The 21449-nt window shown below is 43.3% G+C and overlaps 1 protein-coding gene across 3 annotated transcripts in view; it reads right to left on the reverse strand.

The window, feature by feature from the left end:
• Positions 1-2598: 2598 nt before the first annotated feature.
• The window catches only part of LOC147419401 (putative isoprenylcysteine alpha-carbonyl methylesterase ICMEL2), a 68610-nt gene continuing 49759 nt past the window's right edge, over positions 2599-21449 (reverse strand). For 2 of the 3 annotated variants that reach the window (XM_086505897.1, XM_086505896.1), the window contains 8 exons: positions 8044-8113; positions 7531-7611; positions 7349-7423; positions 7154-7255; positions 6906-7085; positions 6536-6601; positions 3211-3348; positions 2599-3124 (listed from right to left, as the gene is read on the reverse strand). In XM_086505897.1, the coding sequence (XP_086362023.1) occupies positions 2884-3124; positions 3211-3348; positions 6536-6601; positions 6906-7085; positions 7154-7255; positions 7349-7423; positions 7531-7611; positions 8044-8113 (953 nt within the window). In that variant the 3' untranslated portion in view covers positions 2599-2883. The remainder of the gene's footprint in view (positions 3125-3210; positions 3349-6535; positions 6602-6905; positions 7086-7153; positions 7256-7348; positions 7424-7530; positions 7612-8043; positions 8114-21449) is intronic. The other variant, XM_086505898.1, reaches the window with a different exon arrangement.

Below are 21449 nucleotides of genomic sequence, written 5' to 3' on the forward strand. Positions count from 1 at the left end.
AGTGAGTCTTATGCATCTGGTACAAGCTTGAACATGCATGAACTATGATCAAAACCAAAGATTACATTAGCATATTTGTATGAATTCAACTTGAAAACTGAGATTATTAATTTGTGACATGAAAACAAACAAATTACAAAATGCACTTGACAATCAAATTTCTCACATTTATATTACAAAAGGGAGGTACAATCCACAAGAAGGTATTTTTTGAAAGAAAGCATCGAGGACATGAAAATGTTAGTTCATGAATAAGAGAAAATCCCCTTTGGTCCACGAGCCTTGCACACTCACCAAACTCTCCATGTTTCATTTGCAAAAATAAAACACAAATCTAGCATTAATATAGTGTCAACATAACTTTGTGTGGGCGGTGGCTAAAGCATCTAAAACTTTCCTTATAAACTAGCGGAACCACGTAGAAAGTGAATAAGAAAGCACCCTCTTTTGCAGCAATTTTCAAACTATGGCAAGAGGTAACACCATCACCATATCAATATGGATTGCTTCAAAAGTATGAAAGAGGCATCACAAAGCTAGTTCTTGAGCCAATGTTGGTGAAGGAAAAATATCTAGAAGCACATCAAAGGGAATGTTTTTTTTGCTAGTTTTTGTCTCTCAAACACATGTTAGCAATTGAAAAATTGTGTTGGACAATTGCAACCATACCATTCTCCTTATGGGTTTTGTATTGAAAGAGCCTTGTCAAGGGTCCCCACTACTAATGCTTCTTTGTCAAACACAATGCGAGTTGGTGGCTAAAGGCTCCCAACCACCATTTTTGTCTTTAGCATTGTACAACAAAAAAGTACTGATTTGGTCTCATATAAAACATAGAGTTTGCAATGGTGATAGTTGGAAACTAATCTCAAGTTTGTAAGTGGGGGAGTATGTTGATAAGGAATTTACTTTAGAAGGAACATATGCAAGGAGATGGAGAGAGTACTGTGGGTTGAAGTAGGTGATGAGATGCTAGAGAAGAGTTGGGAGTTTACAAGGGAAGAGCCATGGGATGCATGGTTGTAGAATCAATAGAAAGCTTGATGGAGGTGAATGGCAGTTGCAAAGAGACACACGAGAGGAGGGTGGATTTTTTAAACAAAAGAGAGCTTGTGAAAGGGTTTAAGATTATTTTTTAATGTTGGTCATGGATAGCATGCAAAGTTTTGTATCGTAGGAACCTTCAAAAACGCAAAATCTCGTGTTAAAATTGTTGTGCACCTCCATTAGATTGTGGATTGCCAATAATTCTAGAAATTATTTTAAATTTGACGTTCGAGAAGTCATAGTTGATCCTCTCAACCAACCCTACACACTAAACACAAATGGATTTTAATTTTGGTCATCTTCAAAATAGGGTTCTTAGCGATAAATTTGGGTTTTTGAAAAAAAAAAAATCAGCGTATAGTAAATTGCTATATCCCAACATTGTTGACTCAGCATATCACAATGCAAAATTTGAAAAGATTTCAACCTAACATGAATAAAATTGATTTGGCCTTACAAACGACAAGCCACTCGAGCAAAAGTTGCATGGGATTGTAAATTGTTTTGGTCAATCGGTTGCTTATACAAAAAATTGGTAAAGGGTTACCATTACCAAGAAAGATGGCAAACATCTCAAAAGGGTTACTGTACCAAGAAAGATGGGTAAATAAATATCTAGAAGGATATGGAGCTGAGAGATTAATTGCATGAGAACTTCAAGGCAGAAGCCCAATTCTATAATAAAGAGGATAAGTATAGTTTTGGCATCTAATTCAATACATGTTTTAGGACTTTTTTGGATTGATGATTCGAATTGGCCTAAACTTGTTTGATCCTAATTGAACTTACTTGGACCAGCTAGCAACAGCCCTTCTTCATCCAAGTCTCCTTGATGTACACATAGCCCTCAAATTATATTTCCCGTCTTGTACATCCTCTGGGTGATAGGCCATTGAGCATTTCCAGAGGTCTCTTTGTACATAGTGTACAGCCACTTTTTGTTACCAAAAAAAGAAAGCTAGCAAGAGCCCTTCTTGCTTAACCTTATTTATTCCCTCCTTCACATGAAAAACTTTAAGAATCACAAGAATCATGCATAGACTTTGGCAATACATTCATCAAGGTCACGGCTGAGGGGGACAGACCCTCCCAGCCATCCATCTGCTCAGCATTCCTGGCCAGAATCCACAGCAGCACCGTCAGATGGTTGACAGATCAGCACTCAGTCAGTCAATGGCTCCGAAGTCAACGTAGCCACAGTCCTGCAGTAGCCCTGCTATTAACGGCACTGATGTGTCCACTACTGACGGCCTCACCGTGTTGGCCCTCCGACCCTTGACGGACAAAAGAGGACCCTTACTGTCCTTTCCCGTATTGTGTCCTCCCAGCCTGCGCCAGTTGCCCACATTACTGGGAAAGGACAGCAAGGGTCCTTTCCCCACTGTCAGCAGAGGACACCAACCAGCTTTCCATGTTAAGTATCATCCAAAGCTCAACAAGGTATGAGACTCAAAATCAACATTTTGGACATAATATTGTCAAAAAAAGGAATGAGCCCCCATAAATGCCACCGACATACACACACCTTTCTCCTTGAGAAACGATACCAAATCAAAATGATGAGCTTGAACACACTCGTATATCTATTCTTCTCATAAAAGTGCTAATTACACCAAAATTTTGTACCCTGCATGAGTTACATGGGAGGACTAAAACGTGGCATATAGCATAATAACTGAGTCAACCACCAAAAGTTGAATTGTCTGCAAAGATCACTTAGAAATGACTAATTGCTCTTCAGTTCTCTTGATTTGGAGTCTCCCTGGAGAGGCCCACGCTTATACGAAGAAAAAATGGTAAAATAGTGGGTACTGGCACAGAGTCCTTATCTTGGTATCAGAAAGGACTGACTAAGTGAGCTAGTTTCAAAAAGCATTCAGGAACCAATCTCCTTTGCAAGCGGGTTGAAGGATCTTTTGTGTCGCCAACATCCAGCACAACAAGAACGTCTTCAAGAAGAGCATTGTAGCCACCTCTCATCGGGTCCTGAAGAAATACGTCTGTGTGTGACTTGCCTTCATAGAGTGTGATGGTAGCTTGAACACCTGCAGACCTGAGGGCTTCCACAAATGTGGTACTGCAAGAACAATAATCACTTTCACTCATTTAATTGCTGCAAGATATTACAATGTTTCCTCAAGAATGACACTAGAATGAGGTTACCTGGAAATGTATGGAATAGAATGATCCTTAGTTCCATGAAACAAATAGAAAGGCGGTAGAAACCTGCTCACATTCTCAAAGCTCTGCAGGCAAATCTCTGGGGAGTACAAGGCAAGAGAATCTTCACCTTCCATGATGCTGAAATAACGTGACATTTTAGCTCTCATATTTTTTTCTTTAGGCACGAGTTAATTATTCTGATGAAAATTCCTGAACAGTCCAGATGCCAAAGAAACGTACAAAGAAAGATTCAACCGGGGCAAAACAAAACACAAACAATCATAGGCTCCAACCTCTCAATAAAAAAGGTAAAATGCATAGCTTGTTGCTAGCAGATCCCAAGAATCGTATGCTATCTTGCAGTGATCTGTTAGGCATGCTATCCAACCTTGCTGATTCCAGAAGGTCTCCGCCGAGAAGCATCAAATGCAAGCTTGTGCTAACAAAAACATGGTAGCAACCTCGCCAAGCTACCTACCATTAGTGCATTTCACAAAGAAATATGAAATGTGAAAAAGCAAAGCAATTCAAAGCACGTAATTTTGATCTGTAATATTCAAATAATTCAAAAATCAAGAAAGCTTTGAAATACAGAGGCCCAAATCACACAAGAGGCGTTCTATGCTCCAATGGGTATAGATACAACTCTCCCTAAAGTTAAAACCCAAACGCCAAACAGAGCGTAAGGACAGAGAAACTTCCAATGACCAAGATGAGACTACAAGTAGCTTCTCCTTTTGGGCTTCCTCTTTAACCTCTTCTTCTTCCTACCTCCCCTTGTTGCCTCCACCTTTCCCTCGAGGCTCTCAGTTATTGGCCTTGTGAGCTCTTCCTTGTTGACTTGCAGGTTTTGCATGTCTTACTTTAATTCTTGTCACCTCTTTCAAAATGTTGGGACAAAATTTCTCCCTCCTTGAATCTTGGACTCTTTTGTACTTCCATCAACGCGGATTTGAGCTTTACAATCACCTCATCTTGATTCTCCACCTCTGACTTCAGTACAAAGCATCCGATCTTGTCAGTGAGTTGTCAGTTAACCACATTCATTGCATTGTCCCCCTCCTTCACTTAGCTCCATTTCTAATCCCCTTGTGCACCAAGAAAATAAAGATGTGTGCAATACGACCAAGAAAATAAAGAAGTAAGAAAATGGGAGTAGTGTTTGCCGACAAACCCAAGAAAGTATATAGCATAATCAAGCATGTGTAATGTGTTAACCTGTGTAATGTGTGCCAAGAAATCAGAAAACCAAGCCAACAAAAGCAAGAGAAACGAAAAGAAAGGAAGAAAGATTTATTAGCATTTTCAAAAGGCCAAAGTTGGCATATGAGATAGATCAACGTACATCAATATGTATGCTAGATCTCTTGAAAATAACAAAGATATAACATGAATAAACGTGCGACAATGAGAAAACAGACGTGGTGTAAACATGGGTGGAGGGGAGGGTCATGATGAAGAATATGGAGCTCTCACTCTAGGGTATGACCACATGCTCAAGGAGTACAATCAATGATGGGATGTGCGTAGCTAGCTACCTCCGACCAGTACCAAACCAGGGATGTAGGATATGATGCCTGGGTGAATAGGGGATGAAAATTCTTGCAAGCCATGCTAGCTCCTTCAAACGAGAATTGCAAGACCGTCAGCAAGAGAGAAAGTAAAATCACTGAGGCCATTCAAAAGTGGTTAATAACCACGACCTTGCATGCAAGGGATAATCGAGTGCCTACTCATCTCTATAGCTTGTCTTTTGAAGTGGTGTCAAATACACCTTATCTCATTCAGACTTTCAGCCCCATTAGTCTCCCTCTAGGCACTCTCTAAGCTCACAACCTGAATGGATCTGTGCCCTCGTACATATCCTACCTTGACACGAGGTAGATATGTGCAATATGAATCACAATCCATATGTACCAAACCACATACCCGTATCGTATGAATGGATCCGTTCGTTGTACACATCCTACCTTGATTATACTTGTTGAGTAAATTTTCTGGTATGGGCCAAAAAGTTCTGTGAGTGCCAAAAATCCATGCATAAGGACCACATGAATTTATATAAATGAGGCATGACAGGCAATTCATAATAATGAAGGAAGCGAATGACAAGACAAAAAACTCAACTCAAAAGAGGAGAATTTATGATGTTTAGATACAAATGAGCTTGGGCCAACACCAATGGGGCAAACAGCTCACACAATATGGGTAAAAGATACCAGATACAATCACAAACTGGAGCAGAAACTTCGCTCATAGGAGAAACTTACACAGCCAAAACAGCAGAAAAAGAGGGAGGAATTTGGCAAAATGGACAGCGCCATCGCGTCCGGAACGGCCCAAAACCCCAGTCTACAATGTCAAAGTGCTCAAATCCGACCTCGGATGAACATATTACGGCCAAAACAGGCTCCAAAATGAGCAAAAACACACCTGCGGCTGTTCCTCCTCTCTTCTCCACGTTTTTTCTGGTCTTTTCTCTGTTTTTTCAATTCCCACACTTAGCTTTATTACTGAACTTTTACTGTGTAAGGAGTGTGCCAGATACTATCACTGGGCCAACAGTTCCCCATAAAATATTTCAAATGTATCTGTAACTACCAGAATGAAAGTATTACAGACCTCTAGGAACATTGGCTGGTCGAAAGTGCAAGTTTGAGCAAGTGGATAATAATTGCTATCGTTACAATGGGTAATTGAAGATATCCAAACACAACATTTAAAGTCCTACAACCTTCAAATTCAGTAAACGACACTTTTCACTTTGTTTCAAAAGAGAGATGTTTTATAGTCAATCATAGATTTTCAGAGGGGTAAGGACCAAAAAGCACCAGCATAGAAACATTTCACAAGGCTGCGATCAGGAAGGCCAAAATTAGGACTTAAAAGAGCACATACACAGTGGAGACTTGAGTTCCAAGGCTTGGTTAAGATACTCAAGTGTAGAATCAGTATGTAGAGAATTAGAAACAAGCAAGAAAGTAGCAAGCAGACCCCTGATATCCAACCCCTTTGCTATATTTCAGTTCCCTATCGGCATTTCCATCGCATTCCCTGCCAATTTCTGTTTTGTGCTGTATTTCTTTTTCAAAAAAGGAAGACATTGTTTATTTTTCGTTCTCTACCCATTTATAACTCTGAGAGGCTAAAGGGATAACCATTTTTCTCATGGGTCCATTCCCTACGTTCCATTGTTTCCTATCACTGTGACTATCATGACTAAACTTGACACCCATCTATAATTCTTCAACTTACGTTGCAATTGCATGAATGTTCATCAATAGACATGAATTAAGGAAGGAGAATTCTGACCCTGAAAACTTACCGAAGGAATAGATTCCGATTCATCCCTTTTCCATGGAAGTGGTCTGCTAGCTTAATTAGATCATACCTGAAAATTTAATTAAAAAAAAGAGATGGTCACCAAAGCAGTGAGGGCAATGAAGCATGAGGTTCAACCCCCAGGTCGTAGCCAGGTTGCCACAGGTCTGAGAGATCGCCTAATCCACAACATGGCATCAGCACAACTATCGTGAGTGCAGCATGGGCACACATTCCAGCTCAAGCTCAAGAGTTCGATATGACATAGCACGCAACACCACACATGTGCACACAACGACACAAATGAAAAGTCAAAAATGACCTTGGGACCAAGCAGTTCCTCACAATTCCACTTCGGATGAACATAAACTTACCCGCCTGAAATACCTATATAACCTTTGAACTGAGACGCCCTCCATGGTAGCAAGAACTCTCCTCTTTCAATTTCTTCTTGACTTGTGCACATTGTGATTGTGTCGTATTCCTTCTTTGCTTGATTTATTAATGTGCAAGCTCCCAAATGGGCTCCAGCAGATTGTCCAACTAGATATAGCCTGTCTGAATACCATACTGAGTTTAAAGCATGCCATGATTGTATTCAATAGTGACCACAGTTATTCACCTCTCAATGTCACCACCATAGTCGGAAATCTTATTACAAATGAAAGAAATTGCTTGTGAGACATCCTCCACCATGTCACCAATAGTCCCTTGGGGAAAATTCCTGCAGATAAAAGAATGTTAAAGGTGATTGTAGAGAACAACATCCTAGTATCTGGTACAAAAACAAGTCAAATATGAAGTTGCAAGAACTCACCTATAATCCATGCAAGCAACAATCACGTCTTCTTCCACCAACTGAAGCGCCAAAAGTGAGCCCCATGCTTTATAACTGGCACAACCAAGCAATGCATCACATTTCATAAAGCTGAATCTGCACAGCCGTATAAAGATATGAAAAGTACAATAAGCAGTTTTTCATATCATGCAGAAACTAACCCAATGATCCAAGCACCACCAGACACAAACACCACCACTGGCCTTCGGGTTTCTAGCATATCTGGTAAGTAGAGATCAAACCTGCAGAAATAGCCAGTTGACAGTTATATTAGTACCTAAATAAAGAAAAATGGCTGCCCTACTGGAATATCCTATTGGGCTATACAAACAAGTCAAACGATTCATTTCAGACATGTAGAAATAGCCAGGTGACGGTTGTATTAGTACCTAAACAAAGCAAAGTGGCGGTACTACTGGAATATTCTATTGAGCTATACAAATGAGTCAAACAATTTGTTTCAGACATGTAGAGTGCCATCCTTTCACCGATGAAGCTTCAATTGGATATATGAAGCAGTCCTCCATTTTTAGAACCCACAGACACAAAGATACATTTAACTTTGCCAGCCATGTTGTCAGAAACAAGGGGGTTCCCTCCAAAGGATGCACCAACTGTGATGTTCTATAGATACAGCATGATCGAAGATTCCAAGTGAGAAGCTTAGAACTAACTTGTTTCTGGCGTCTTTTCCATATGGGATGCCTCGATGAATCCGCTTATCAGAAAAGTACCGCCAGCCAACTATACCACAATTAACTCTGAATTAAAACCATTGAATTAAGCTTATTTGCTTTAACTCTGAATTGATCCATTGAATTAAACTTATAAAAACAAAACACACAGAACAACCAAAAACAAGGGCAAAAGCAAGCATTTGAAAGAAATCTTATCTGAATTTCATTGAGACCATCTAATAGACACACACACTTTTTCTTTTGTAAATCTTGCTGATATAATTTACAAGTGGGAAACCTCGAAGCAAGGAAAACCTGCGAAAAAGAAGAGATACAAAAAGTGGAGCACCATGAGGCTCCGAGGGCTAGAAACAGTCCAAGTAAATCCTGTATGCATCAAGAGTAATGTCCCCAACATCATAAGCAAATTGCAGCGCTTGGCCAAGCGACGGTTTAAAATAAACAGATCAACATCAGTGCCTTGAAACATCAAGAAGTTACGATGTCGCCAGATGGCCCACAGAACCCAAAATCTGACCCAGCCAAAAAAGACTGCAAACTAAGACTGCGGAGATCAAAGCACCCCAAAAAGCCAAAACTGTTTGTGAAAAGTGCCGGAAGGAAAATGGAGCCAAAGAGCAGCTGACACCTGAATGAAGGATTTGGAGTAGCGACAAACCCACAGTAAGTGTGGCACGGTCTCCTCAGCTTCACGACATCTAAAACAACGAGAAGGCGCAATATGCCATGCATGCAATATGCTACCAACAAGTAAAGCCCTACCAAGCAGCGCCACAAGAAAATACGTTCCTTCAAAGGGAGATGACTCTGCCAAATGCTAGATAATGTTCACTACCACCATAAGGATAACTTGGAGAGTAACCACAGCTGATCACCGTGACGCACAATCCACGCATCAGATTGCAAGAGAGCATAAACATTGCTCGCTGAAATGCATTCCAGGCTGGTATTGGCAAGATTCCAATCCGATCAGCGGGAGTCCCCATTCATAGGAAGAATAGGTGAGAGATCAGCAAGCAACCTTCAAATCTCTCGCCAAAGATGAGAATAATGAAGCCCCAATCGAAAACGAGACACCGCATCAGAGAACGAAAGAATATGACCCGTGCCATCCACCACTTGATGTACCTGGCATATTCCTTTTTGCGAAAGAAAATATGCTTGGCGAGGAAACCGTTGAACCAAAGTCGAAGAGGGAGCCTTGCTCCAATGCAGGCTCTCCAATCGAAGGGAATTGCCAAGAGAGGATTGTCGGCCATGCCATTCCAAATGTGAGGTGATAGCCTTCCAATCAACAATGAGAGAAGAAGTGAAGGGACATCCAGGAATGTGCCCTTCAAGCTTGCCAAAAATGACCTCCCAATATGTTGGCTACCAGTGACCAAATGATGGTGTGACAATATGCACACACAAATGTCCAAGGTTGTCGTTGTTCCACCAAGACTGGCAATAGGATAGCTTTTTGAGCCAGAACATGACTTCGCAAATCCAAAATATTCAGTCCTCCAAGGCGCTTGGGAGAGCACAATTCGTCCATAGATAACAACCAGAAACCCTTTCTGTGAGACGAAGTGCGCCAAAAATGCTCCAAAATACCATACATGAGGGATTGCAAGCACAACCATAGATAAAAACCGCAGATCCCTTTCTGTGAGACGAGGTGCGCCAAAAATGCTCCAAAATACCAGACATGAGGGATTGCAAGCACAACCAAGACCAAGATAACAAAGGTAAGTAAAATTGCACATAAGCCATGAGAATGCACTGGACAATCTTGAGTCACACGTGTGGTAGCCAAGTGGACAATTTCCAATAACTTTACTTGGAATACAGTCGTTGGAGAACCCAATCCATTTTCTGTGTAGTTGATGCATTTCAAGCGAGAGGATAACCCAAATAACGAACTACGACGTGTGGAGGAACAATCTCCCTTGGCCATAATATCTTATGCCAATCATACTCATTCAAACAAAGCAGCTTAGATTTACAAAAATTAATTTTAAGGCATGCCACCAATCCAAACAAGTGAAGAGTAAGCATAATTTGCTCCACATCATCATGGTGATTACGAGGCATAAATAAAGAGTCATATACATAAGCCTGGCCGGCTAAGTGTTGCCCAGATGGTAATGCTAGGCCATGCAATCTACCACTGGAAGTCAAGAAATCCAAATACATAAGCCTGGCCGGCTAAGTGTTGCCCAGATGGTAATGCTAGGCCATGCAATCTACCACTGGAAGTCAAGAAATCCAAATACATAAGCAGGGGGTGAGTGGCGATAGCATAAAGCAAAGCACTGAGAGGACATCCTTGGCTGATAGACCTTCCCAGAAGCCAAGAGTCTCTGAAAATTCTATCCAACAAACTTGCCGAAGAACTATGTGCATATAAGTAAAACAAGCCATATAAATAATAACACACGCACACACACACACACACAACGCTTTTCCGAAGCACTAAAATTCATACCTTCTAGCTTTCATTTGGCTACTGTGTTCTGATTGCTGTTGTCACTTTTTCGCTAAGGGGAGAGAAATAAAATGAAATGATATGTTATACTAACGTCTTCTAAAGGCCATATCGACCTATGAGACAATAGAGCTACATCATAATGAATTTGATACAAGGTCTGGATAAATAGAAAGAAAGAACTAAGTAAACAAAAACATTACTAGCGTTGTAAACGTTGGGTATCAAGAGCCCTAGAGGGACATATATAAAAAGTGGGTGTGTATCTCAGAGAACGGATACGATGTCACCTGCACATATAACCCTATGTGCATGTGGACAAGCTATCTCAGGTCTAGGGTTGAGGTCATCTTAGGAAGTGTTCTGGCACCTTTGTGAGCCTCTGCGCACGCCGTGCATGTCCAAGCACAGAGCAGTTGCATATCCTCTAGTTGCACACAGCATGATCATCAGCATGACATTCAGTACCCATCATGAGCATTTTACAGTGCATAGAACCCATTTCCCGATTTACTCATTTTTCACTTATTATTTAATAAGTGACTTTGTTGGAAAAGTGAGTAGACAAATTTGCTAAGTCTCTATAAAAGAAACCTAGCGCTAGCACTATCTGGCAGAAGAGGCAAAAGAAGTTCCAGCAACTTGCAATGCACCCTCTCAGTTAAGAGCGGCAGGAGACCCTAGCGTTTTCAGCCAATAGAGCAGATAGCATTTTGGATACAGTTTCCCTAGTGTTTTTTCTACAGATCAGCCTAGCATTTTTCAGTTGCAAACCTAGCCTAGCGTTTGCAATTTCCGGCATCAGATCAACCCCAGCACATCAGCATTTTCAGTTTTCAGCACTTAGACACCGTAGATTCAACCATTAGCCTCGCAGATCTCACCTACCCGCAGCAGATCCTTGCCGTACCGTCGAGTCCGCAAGTGTTTTCAGATTCAGTCCGTTATCCGCAAATTTCAGCATTTGCATTTTCAGTGCATCGTCGTCGCGTCGTCACCATCGCCGTCCTCGCCGACACAATGTCAGAGATCAGCAGAAAGTCAACATTTTGCAGATTTCAGCATTTCAGCCCTAGCGTTTTCACATTTCAGCCCGTCCTCATCCTCGTCATCACTGTCGTCGACATGCAAGTCCATTGCATCTAGACCATTGTACCAGATTTGTGCAATCTATAGCATAGATCTCTCTCGCCATAGAGAGGGGGGCCCTTGGAGGAGGGGTTGAGAACCATCTGGGGTCATATTCTTCTCTCTCTCTCTCTCTCTCTCTCTCTCTCTCTCTCTCTCTCTCTCTCTCTCTCTCTCAGCACCTTCATTCTCAGTAGCATTCACTTTGTTTGTGATCATTGCATTCTCTCTCTAGAGGACGGAAAGCTCTCCCTTCCGTAAGTAAAAGGAACCCTTGAGCACAGTTCGGAGCACTCATCTTGAGCAAAGTCAACATTCACTTCCACTGCACCTTACATTGGTATCAGAGCTTTGGCAGTGTTCTGTATCACTCAAGGAAAGAACCACAAGAATTTTTTTTACTTGTTGAGGTCACACGCAACCCAAGTCCACTTGGGCGTGTCGATTCCTAATCGTGTTTTTGAAGAGTGACAGGTAACCCAAGAAAGAAGGGCTTGTCCAGCCTCCCCTTGTTCCTCTTTTCACTCATTGAGAGCGGACCGTGCACTTAGGCCGGCCACTCGACGTGAGGTGGGAAAAAGCAACTTTGGTGTGAGCGCAAGGCCGCCAAGGGGGGCGCCCGTAGGGAAGAGATGAGCTCGGGTAAGAGAAAAGCCTTCTAAAACACCGATTGCAAGCTAAAGAACTTAAGAACCTCAAGAACTCAAGAACCTCAAGAACTCAAGAACCTCAAGAACTCAAGAACCTTAAGAGCCCAAGTTCCTTTCGAACTTAAGTACCCAAGATCTCAGTGTATGGTCATCACCCGAAGCGGAATGGATACTTTGCGTGAAGGTGATGAGCACGAAGGTGGTGACGGAGAATTTTCCCCACCAAGAGGATTTTTTTCCGACCCTCCCCCTTCTCCATCTACGCTACACGTTGTACCAAATCTTATGGAGGCTTTGGTCAAGTCGATGATGGACATGATGCTACAACAAGAGGCGCAACGTGCCACCTTGGAGCACAACTGCGAAGAAACAACGGCAACCTTGGAGCGTGAGTGTGAGCAAGCATGCTTGGCGGCGGAAGAAAGAATGGCAACCTTGGAGCGTGAGCGTGAGCAAGCGCGCTTAGCAGCCAAAGAAAGAAAGGCAGCTATTGAGCTTGAGTGTGAGCAAGCACGCGAAGCCCAACACATAGCGGCCGAAGACAAACGAGCGGCCCTGGAATTAGAACGTGAGGCGCTGAGAGACCAACGCATGCAAGAGTTGGTCCTATAGGTACTCACCTCGAAGTCCGAGCCACTCAAGGACGTGGACGAGTCATCAAGTAGCACAAGTCGAGAAGCGGATTCTAGCAACCCCGTCACTGAGAAGTTAACATTCAGTAAGTATGACGGTGAGATGGATGCTAATGTGATTCATTCTTGATTGCATCAATTTAATGCTTATTTTGCGACAACACTGAAAACACGAAATAGCAAGGTTTTGACGACACCCATGTATCTTGCCGATGATGCCATTAATTGGTATCAAGAGTGGCAAGAGGCACAGTTGGCCGCATACCTAGAGGAAGCCGAGGAAGGCGTGCCCCTTTCTTTCAATTGGGCCAACTTCCAAGACAAGCTCAAGGCGCGGTTCATGTCACCTCAGTACCACGGTTAAAGGAAGATTAGCGCAGTCTCAAGCAAAATGGTACTCCAGTCATGTCCTTTTTCTAACCGTGTTTTGCAGCTTGGCACCCAATTATGCAAAATCGGATGCGAAGCGCAAAGATGCTTTTATTTTCGGGTTGGACGAGTATATCAGGTTCGATGTCGAAGTCCTAAACCCCGTACATCTCAACAAGGCGGTAGCGATTGCTCTTGCATAGGAGATGAAGCACAACAAAGGAAAGCCTAAGGAGAACAAGTCTCCTCACAGTACCTCTCAGACTCCTCAGAACCCACAGAACGGTAAGAATCGTAAGAATGGTAAGAACGGTAACTCTTCTAGCCAATCTTCCTCTAATCCTTTGGAAAAGAACTCTCAAAATGAATCTAAGGGTAAAGCTAACACACTTGCTAAACCTAAGCTCACCCCAGATGACAAAGTTGCACAAGGAATTATAGGAGGATACATAACACCAGAAGAACAAGTCATTTATTCTAAGGAGGGTCATATAAAGAAGACATGTCCTAAGAATGAATCTAACAAATATAAAGAACCCACATCTCTGTTAAAGCCATAAATGAGAACACTAGTGTGTCCCAAGTTTCTCATGATCATCTAGTTGATGAGTCTCTCATGAAGTGTTATGGTCATGTGAATGGTCAACGCATGGTGATCTTGTTTGATTCAGGCAGTATGCATGATGTGACCGGTGCCTCTCTTGTAGAAAGAGCCCCCTTGGAGGTTAGCCAGACCACTCCTCCCGAAGTGTCGGGCTTCGCTCCCGGTATGGACTCTCTCATTACACGAGAATGCCTTGATGTGTTATTCACTATCGGCAAGCTTCCTTCCATAGAAAATTTGTAGTGTCTCCTCTCTCAAGATGTGATATGATTTTAGGCATTCGATGGTTTCGTGAGCATAACCCTCTCATTGGTTGGGCAGACAATACTCTCACTCTAAATGCCAAAAGTGACTCCCCCGTTATCATTCGTGGTGAGGAAGTTATTCATCCTTTACCTCTCATTTCTAATGTGCAGGTGAAGCTCGAAAAGAACCAGGAGAAGAAGACTCTCTCAGTCCTTTCTTCTCCAAAGCACGACACACATTTTTTTCATGATAGAGATGTGATTTTTCACAAGGATGATGGTTTAGATGATGATTTTTCTAGTGAAGCTAACCTCATTGCAGATATGATCAGTCACGCAGGACCGATCTTGGCTCTTGAGCCGAGGTCCAAAGAACCCACTCAGGAAGTATTGTGTGTTTGTATGATTAGTCAGCACGCATTGTTCGAGTGTTTCATTCGTGACGGTTTCTTGTATTTTTGTCACCATCTTTACGTGTTCCCTTTTCATAGGCATGCCGTATTGTACGATGCACATGACTCACTCACGGATGAGCACGAATGTATGCGGATACCTCTCGAAAAGAAAAAAAGTTTGCATTCAAGGAATTCACATTGTTTACCGATTGTGCGTTTTGTTAATCTCTTTTACATGTCTCTTCCTTGGCATGACACAGTCTCAGAAGGGAGAGCCTTCCGTAAGTAAAAGGAACCCTTGAGCACAATTCGGAGCACTCATCTTGAGCAAAGTTCAACATTCACTTCCGCTGCACCTTACATTGGTATCAGAGCTTTGGCAATGTTTCTGTATCACTCAAGGAAAGAACCACAAGAATTTCTTTTGCTTGTTGCGGTCGCACGTAACCCAAGTCCACTTCGGTGTGTCAATTCCTAATCGTGTTTTTGAAGAGTGATAGCAAACCCAAGAAAGAAGGGTTTGTCTGAAACCGGCCTGTGGGGCGGTAGGCGTCGGCTTTCACCCGAAATTCTTTACTTTAGACACACACACAAAGCACTTTGCAAAGGAAACCAGCGACGCGAATTAACACTTGAATACACACACGGCTCGAAAGCTAGAATGCCCCGAGCAGACGCCGATAACCTGTAGGCCCCAAAATTGGCTCCCCTTTCAGTATTTCTTTATAGTTTGAGAGGGTAAATTTACAAAGTAGAGTCCTGTAGAGTCTTGGGAATCCTTTGTCTATATCCAACTAGATACCACTTGATTTGGCCAAATTTCGGCAATATAACAGCCCCAAAACTTGTGCGAAACCAATTCCTCTGTTGGAACTCCCTTCCACTGGCATAAAACCTCTGATTCCTGCCCAAAAACAGTAAATTCAGCACGCTGTATTTACTGGTTTTTGCCCTGTTTTCAGCCCCAAACAGTCCCCTAACTGTCCTCTGCCAGTGGGGCACTATTCCCAATGGTTCTAGCGTCCGTATGGCTGAAAAACAGTCAATTTACAGCGCACACACAGCGCTGAAAATGCACTTGTATGGTGAGGTTATGACCCTCACCGGTTCCTGCTTTGGAGTAGCAGTTAGCTACCCCTGTTCCTGCTCAAGGAGGCTCTTGCCTAAGCATAAAATCATGAACCCACACAACTGTACATCAATCAAATGAAGAACCCTCTTGTGGGGCATCACATAACTGCACGTAGGGGGGAGAGAGAGCAGTGTGTAGTGTGTTGGTCATCACTCCTAGCACCACAGTATACATAGAGAGGAAAGCAAGCACTCCGTAGCTCTTAACCTGTGAGACAGGTTCTCAATGAAGCATCCCCCCAGCATAAATCGAGCGCCCCCTCTGCTGCCCTTGACCTGTAATGCATCTGTGAACTAATAGATGCAAAAAGGGGAAGATTTCCATGGCTTCCAAAAACTGCGTATCGCTGAAAACGAAGCAAAACAGCCTTGTAAACACACATATGATGCCTTCCAATGTTGAAAATGAGCTCCTTGGTCCTATGTAAAGTCAAGAGAAGCTCAAAAATGGAGAGAAATGGCTGAAAATCAGTGTTAACAGCCTCCAAAATTGCTCCAAAAAGTCAGTTACGAGTTCTGTTCTCCCAAACTTGGTAAATTGGCCAAAAAGTGCCACTTGGCACTCGTACATGCAATTTCCCCGCATTGGGCTTCCTGCTTAAAAATCTCTCAACTGGTGCATCAGTTGACTTTGCAACAGAGTATAAAATGTTCCCCTTGTCATTCCGAAGGTAATGACACGAACACATTTCACGGCCCAAAATAGCAGTTCCCTAATTTTTAGGAGATGCTTCCATTGGGCTCCCACTGGTCATCTGACCATCTATCCTCATTGGGACCGCATCCAAAAGTGCAATGTGACCCAACTATCGGATACTTTCTGTTTGTGATCCCACCTTGACTTTATGCCTTTATTGAGTTCACTTCCTAGTATCCATCAACTTGCTAAGTGCGACGGGGGAACCTACATGATCTTGAACTGAGCCTAGACATCCTTTTACTTTACGAGTTCCAGTGCCGCCCAACTTCCCGTCTGCGGGTGAAACTACCGTTCACATTGGCCATACATGTCCGACCATTTGCAACTTCAAAAAGAGGGTCTCAAAAATAAAACAAAAATCATTGGAAAGAAACCAACAACTAAGGTTAGCAGTTGCCACGTCCTCATGACATTGTCCGGCCTCCCCTTGGTCCTCTTTTCACTCATTGAGAGCGGACCGTGCACTTAGCGGCCAGTCAATCAACGGGAGGTGGGAAAAGCAACCTTGGTGTGAGCGCAAGGCCGCCAAGGGGTGTGCCCGCAGGAAAGAGTAGAGCTCGGGTAAGAGAAAAGCCTTCTCTAACACAAATTACAAGCTAAAGAAAGACCTCAAGAACCTCAAGAACTCAAGAACCCAAGAACCACAAGAACCCAAGTTCCTCGTGGACTTAAGTACCCAAGATCTCAGTGTATGGTCATCACCCAAAGCGGAATGGATACTTCGCATGAAGGTGATGAGCATGGAGGTGGCGAAGAAGAATTTTCCCCACCAGGAGGTTTTTCCGACCCTCCCCCTTCCCCATCTACGCCACCGTTTGCACCAAATCCTATGGAGGCTTTGGTCAAGTCGATAATGGACATGATGCTATGACAAGAAGCTTAATCCGCCACCTTGAATCGCGAGCGCGAAGAAAGAGCGGCAGCCTTAGAGCGTGAGCTTAAGCAAGCGTGCTTGGAGACCGAAGAAAGAAAGGCAGAATTGGATCACGAGTGCAAAGAAAGAGAGACAGAATTGGATCGCGAGCGTGAAGAGAGACGATTAGCCTTGGAGCGTGAGCGCGAGCAAGCGCGCTTGGCGGCCGAAGACAGAAGGGTAGCCTTGGAGCGTGAGCGTGAGCAAGCGCGCTTGGCGGCCGAAGACAAACGAGCGGCCTTGGAGCGTGAGTGTGAGCAAGCACGCTTAGCGGCCTAAGACAAACGAGCGGCCTTGGAGTTAGAGCGTGAGGCGCAGAGAGACCAACGCATACAAGAGTTGGCCCTACAAGTACTCACCTCGAAGCCCGAGCCGGTCAAAGATGTTGATAGTTCATCAAGTAGCAAGCAGAGATTCGAACTCCAACAACCCCGTTACAGAGAAGATCATGTTGAGTAAGTATGACGGTAAGATGGATACTACTATTATTCATTCTTGGTTGCATCAATTTAATGCTTATTTTGCGACAATTAAGAAGATAGGAAATAGCAAGGTTTTGACGGCAGCCATGTATCTTGCCAGTGATGCCATTAATTGGTACCACGCTTGGCAAGAGACACAGTTGACCGCACACCTAGAGGAAGCCGAGAAAGGCACGCCCATTTCCTTCAATTGAGCCGACTTTTGAGACACGCTCAAGGCGCGGTTTATGCCACCACAGTACCTAGCACGGTTGAAAGACGATTGGCGCAGTCTCAAGCAAAATGGTATGCCAGTTATGTCCTTCTCTAATCGTGTTTTGCAACTCGGCACCCAATTACACAAATCGAATGATGAGCCCAAGGAGGCATCCCTTTATGGATTCGACAAGTATATCAAGTATGATGTCGAGGTACTCGATCCAATAGATCTCAACAAGGTGGTAGCGATTGCTCTCGCACAAAAGATGAAGCACAACAAGGGAAAGCCTAAGGAGAACAAGTCGTCTCAAAAGTACCTCTCAGACTCCTCAGAACCCTCAAAACGGTAAGAACGGTAAGAATGGTAAGAACGGTAACTCTTCTAGCCAATCTTCATCTAGTCTTTCAAAAAAGAACACTCAAAATGAATCTAAGGGTAAAGCTAACACACTTGCTAAACCTAAGCTCACCCCACATATAAATGTTGCACAAGGAATCATAGGAGGATACATCACGGCAGAAGAACAAGTCATTTATTCTAAGGAAGTTCGATGTTATCACTGTCACATCAAAGGTCGTATAAAGAAAACATGTCCTAAGATTGAATCTAACAAATCTAAAGAACCCACATCCTCTGTTAATGCCATAAATAAGAACACTCATGTGTCCCAAGTTTCTCATGATCCTATCATTGATGAGTCCCTCATGAAGTGTGTGAATGGTCAACACATGGTGGTCTTGTTTGATTCTGGTAGTATGCATGGTGTCTCTCTTGTCGAAAGAACCCGCTTGGAGGTTCGCAAGACATCTCTTTTTGAGGTGTCGGGCTTCGCTCCCGATATGGACTCTCTCATTACAGGAGAGTGCCTTGATGTGTTATTCACGGTTCAACAAGTGTCCTTCCACAGAAAATTTGTAGTGTCTCCTCTTTCAGGATGTGAAATGCTTCTTGGCATTGGTTTTGTGAGCATAACCCTCTCATTGATTGGGCGGACAATACTTTCACTTTCAATGCCAAAAGTGACTCTCCCATTGTCATTCGTGGGGAGAGAGTTGTTCATTCTTCATCTCTCGTTTCTAATGTGCAGGCGAAGCTTGAAAAGAAAAAGGAGAAGGAGACTCTCTCAGTCTTTTCTTCTCCAAAGCACAATACACATGATTTGAATGATACAGATGTGATTATTCACAAGCATGATGAGTTGCATGATAAAGATGTGATTGATGTGATTGTTCACAAGGATGATGGTTTGGTTGATGCTTTTTCTAGTGAAGCTAGCCTCATTGTTCCTCATCTTGGCTCTCGAGTCGAGATCTAAGGAACCCACTCAAGAAGTATTATGTGTTCGCATGATTAGTCAACACGCATTGTTCGAGTGTTTCATTCGTGACGATTTCTTGTATTTTCGTCACCGTCTTTACGTGTTCCCTTTCCACAGGCATGCCGTATTGTACGATGCACATGATTCACTCATGGATGAGCACGGATGTATGCGGATTTCTATCGAAAAGAACAACAGTTTGCATGACACAGTCTCAGAAAGAGCACAGGAAAATTTTTCCATCAAGCATTGGCATTTTCATTATGATTTACCACAGTTGATAGATTTAGATCCGAAAAGTCAAGATTCATTGTTTGCGTGTGTTTGGTGAGCAGTTTGGCACTCCGTCACTTGGTTTATCTCAATTGCATGCACAATCATTTAGGAAGCATAGTGTTTTTCCAATCACTCTACATGGAATGGGTATGTTCATGATTTTGTGTTGGAAGCGGTTTCAAGAATTTTCCTCCTCGGAGATTCTTGAAGAAGGTGGATCTACATCCATAGACGTAGTTGTAGAATTGAAGCAGCCACAAATCATTTTGTGTCGCTTTCAGCGTGGCCCACAGAAGCAAGTGTTGCAGACCTTTATGAAGTTCAAGTATCGCATGACTCACGTATCAGAGTGGGCTGGCGAAGAGTCCTTCCCCAGATTCTAGACATTGTTGGCGATCTCCCTCGACGCCATCTTCAAAAAGGAGGGGATATCACGTGCACATCTAACCGTATGTGCATGTGGACAAGCTACTTCAAGTCTAGGGTTCAGGTCAACTTACGAAGTGTTCTGGCACCTTTGTGAGCTTGTGAGCAGGCCCTGCATGCATAGGCCATGCATGTCCAGGCACTTAGAGTAGTTGCATATCCTCTGGTTGCACACAACATGATCATCAACATGACAATCAGTAGCCATCATGAGCATTTTACAGTACACAGAACCCATTTTCCCTATTTTAGCCATTTTTCATTTATTATCAAGAAGTAACTTTGTTGGGAAACTGGGTAGGGCAAATTGGCTAAGTGGATATATAAGAAAAGCTAGCGCTAGCATTTTTTGGCACTAGAGGCAACAGAGACCCAGTGTCTGGCAATGCACCTTCTCAGCAAGACCCGACGGGACAACCTAGTGTTTTTTCAGCCAACAAGACCACCTAGCGTTTTTCAGCAAAATCATCCCTAGCGTTTTGCAGATTACAGATCAGCCCTGGCATTAGCAGATCACAGTATAACAGGCCTAGTGTTTTTGCAATTGCAGACCAACATCAGCGTTTTGCAGATTCCCGGCGACAGAATCAGCCCTAGCATCAGCGTTTTCTATTTTCAGCAGTTAGACACCGCAGATCAAGTCCCAAACCTTGCAGATCTCACCTTCTGACAACAGATCCTCGCCGCACGGTAAAATCAGCCAGCGTTTTCAGTTTCAGCTCGCTGTTCGCAGATTTCAGCATCTACATTTTCAGCGCATCGTCGTCGTGTCGTCACCATCGCCGTCCTCGCCGACACAGTGTCACAATTCAGCAGATAGCAGATTTGCACATTTCAACCCCTACTGTTTCCAGATTTCACCCCGTCTCGTCGCCATCATCATTGTCGTCGACATCGTCGGCAAGTCCATTGCATCTAGACCATTGTACCAGATTTGTGCAATCTATAGCATAGACCTCTCTCGCCATAGAGAGGGGGGCCCTTGGAGGAGGGTTTGAGAACCGTCTAGTGTCGTATTCTTCTCTCTCTCTCTCTCTCTCTCTCTCTCTCTCTCTCTCTCTCTCTCTCTCTCTCACTTTGTCTACGATCATTGCATTCTCTCTCTAATGGACGGAAGGCTCTCCGACGGAAGGCTCTCCCTTCCGTAAGTAAAAGGAACCCTTGAGCACAATTCGGAGCACTCATCTTGAGCAAAGTCAACATTCACTTCCGTTGCACCTTACATACAAAATGGTGGATATGTGTATTAGAATCCGGAGAGGCTTGCATCGGTCGCTACATAACCGTGTCGATGTCCTCTGTCTCATAGAGTGATGACGTGGCGTGCCCAACTGGAAAGAAATGGCCGAGAGGACAAGAGAAATTGAAACTGAAGAACAAAGGAAGTTTTGAATCTTGAAGATTTAGGCGAGAGGCCTATAAGGGTAGGGAATTAAAAAAAACC

This window comes from Adiantum capillus-veneris, chromosome 29, assembly GCF_014529385.1.
Source record: "Adiantum capillus-veneris isolate H3 chromosome 29, ASM1452938v2, whole genome shotgun sequence".
Lineage (NCBI taxonomy): Eukaryota > Viridiplantae > Streptophyta > Polypodiopsida > Polypodiales > Pteridaceae > Adiantum > Adiantum capillus-veneris.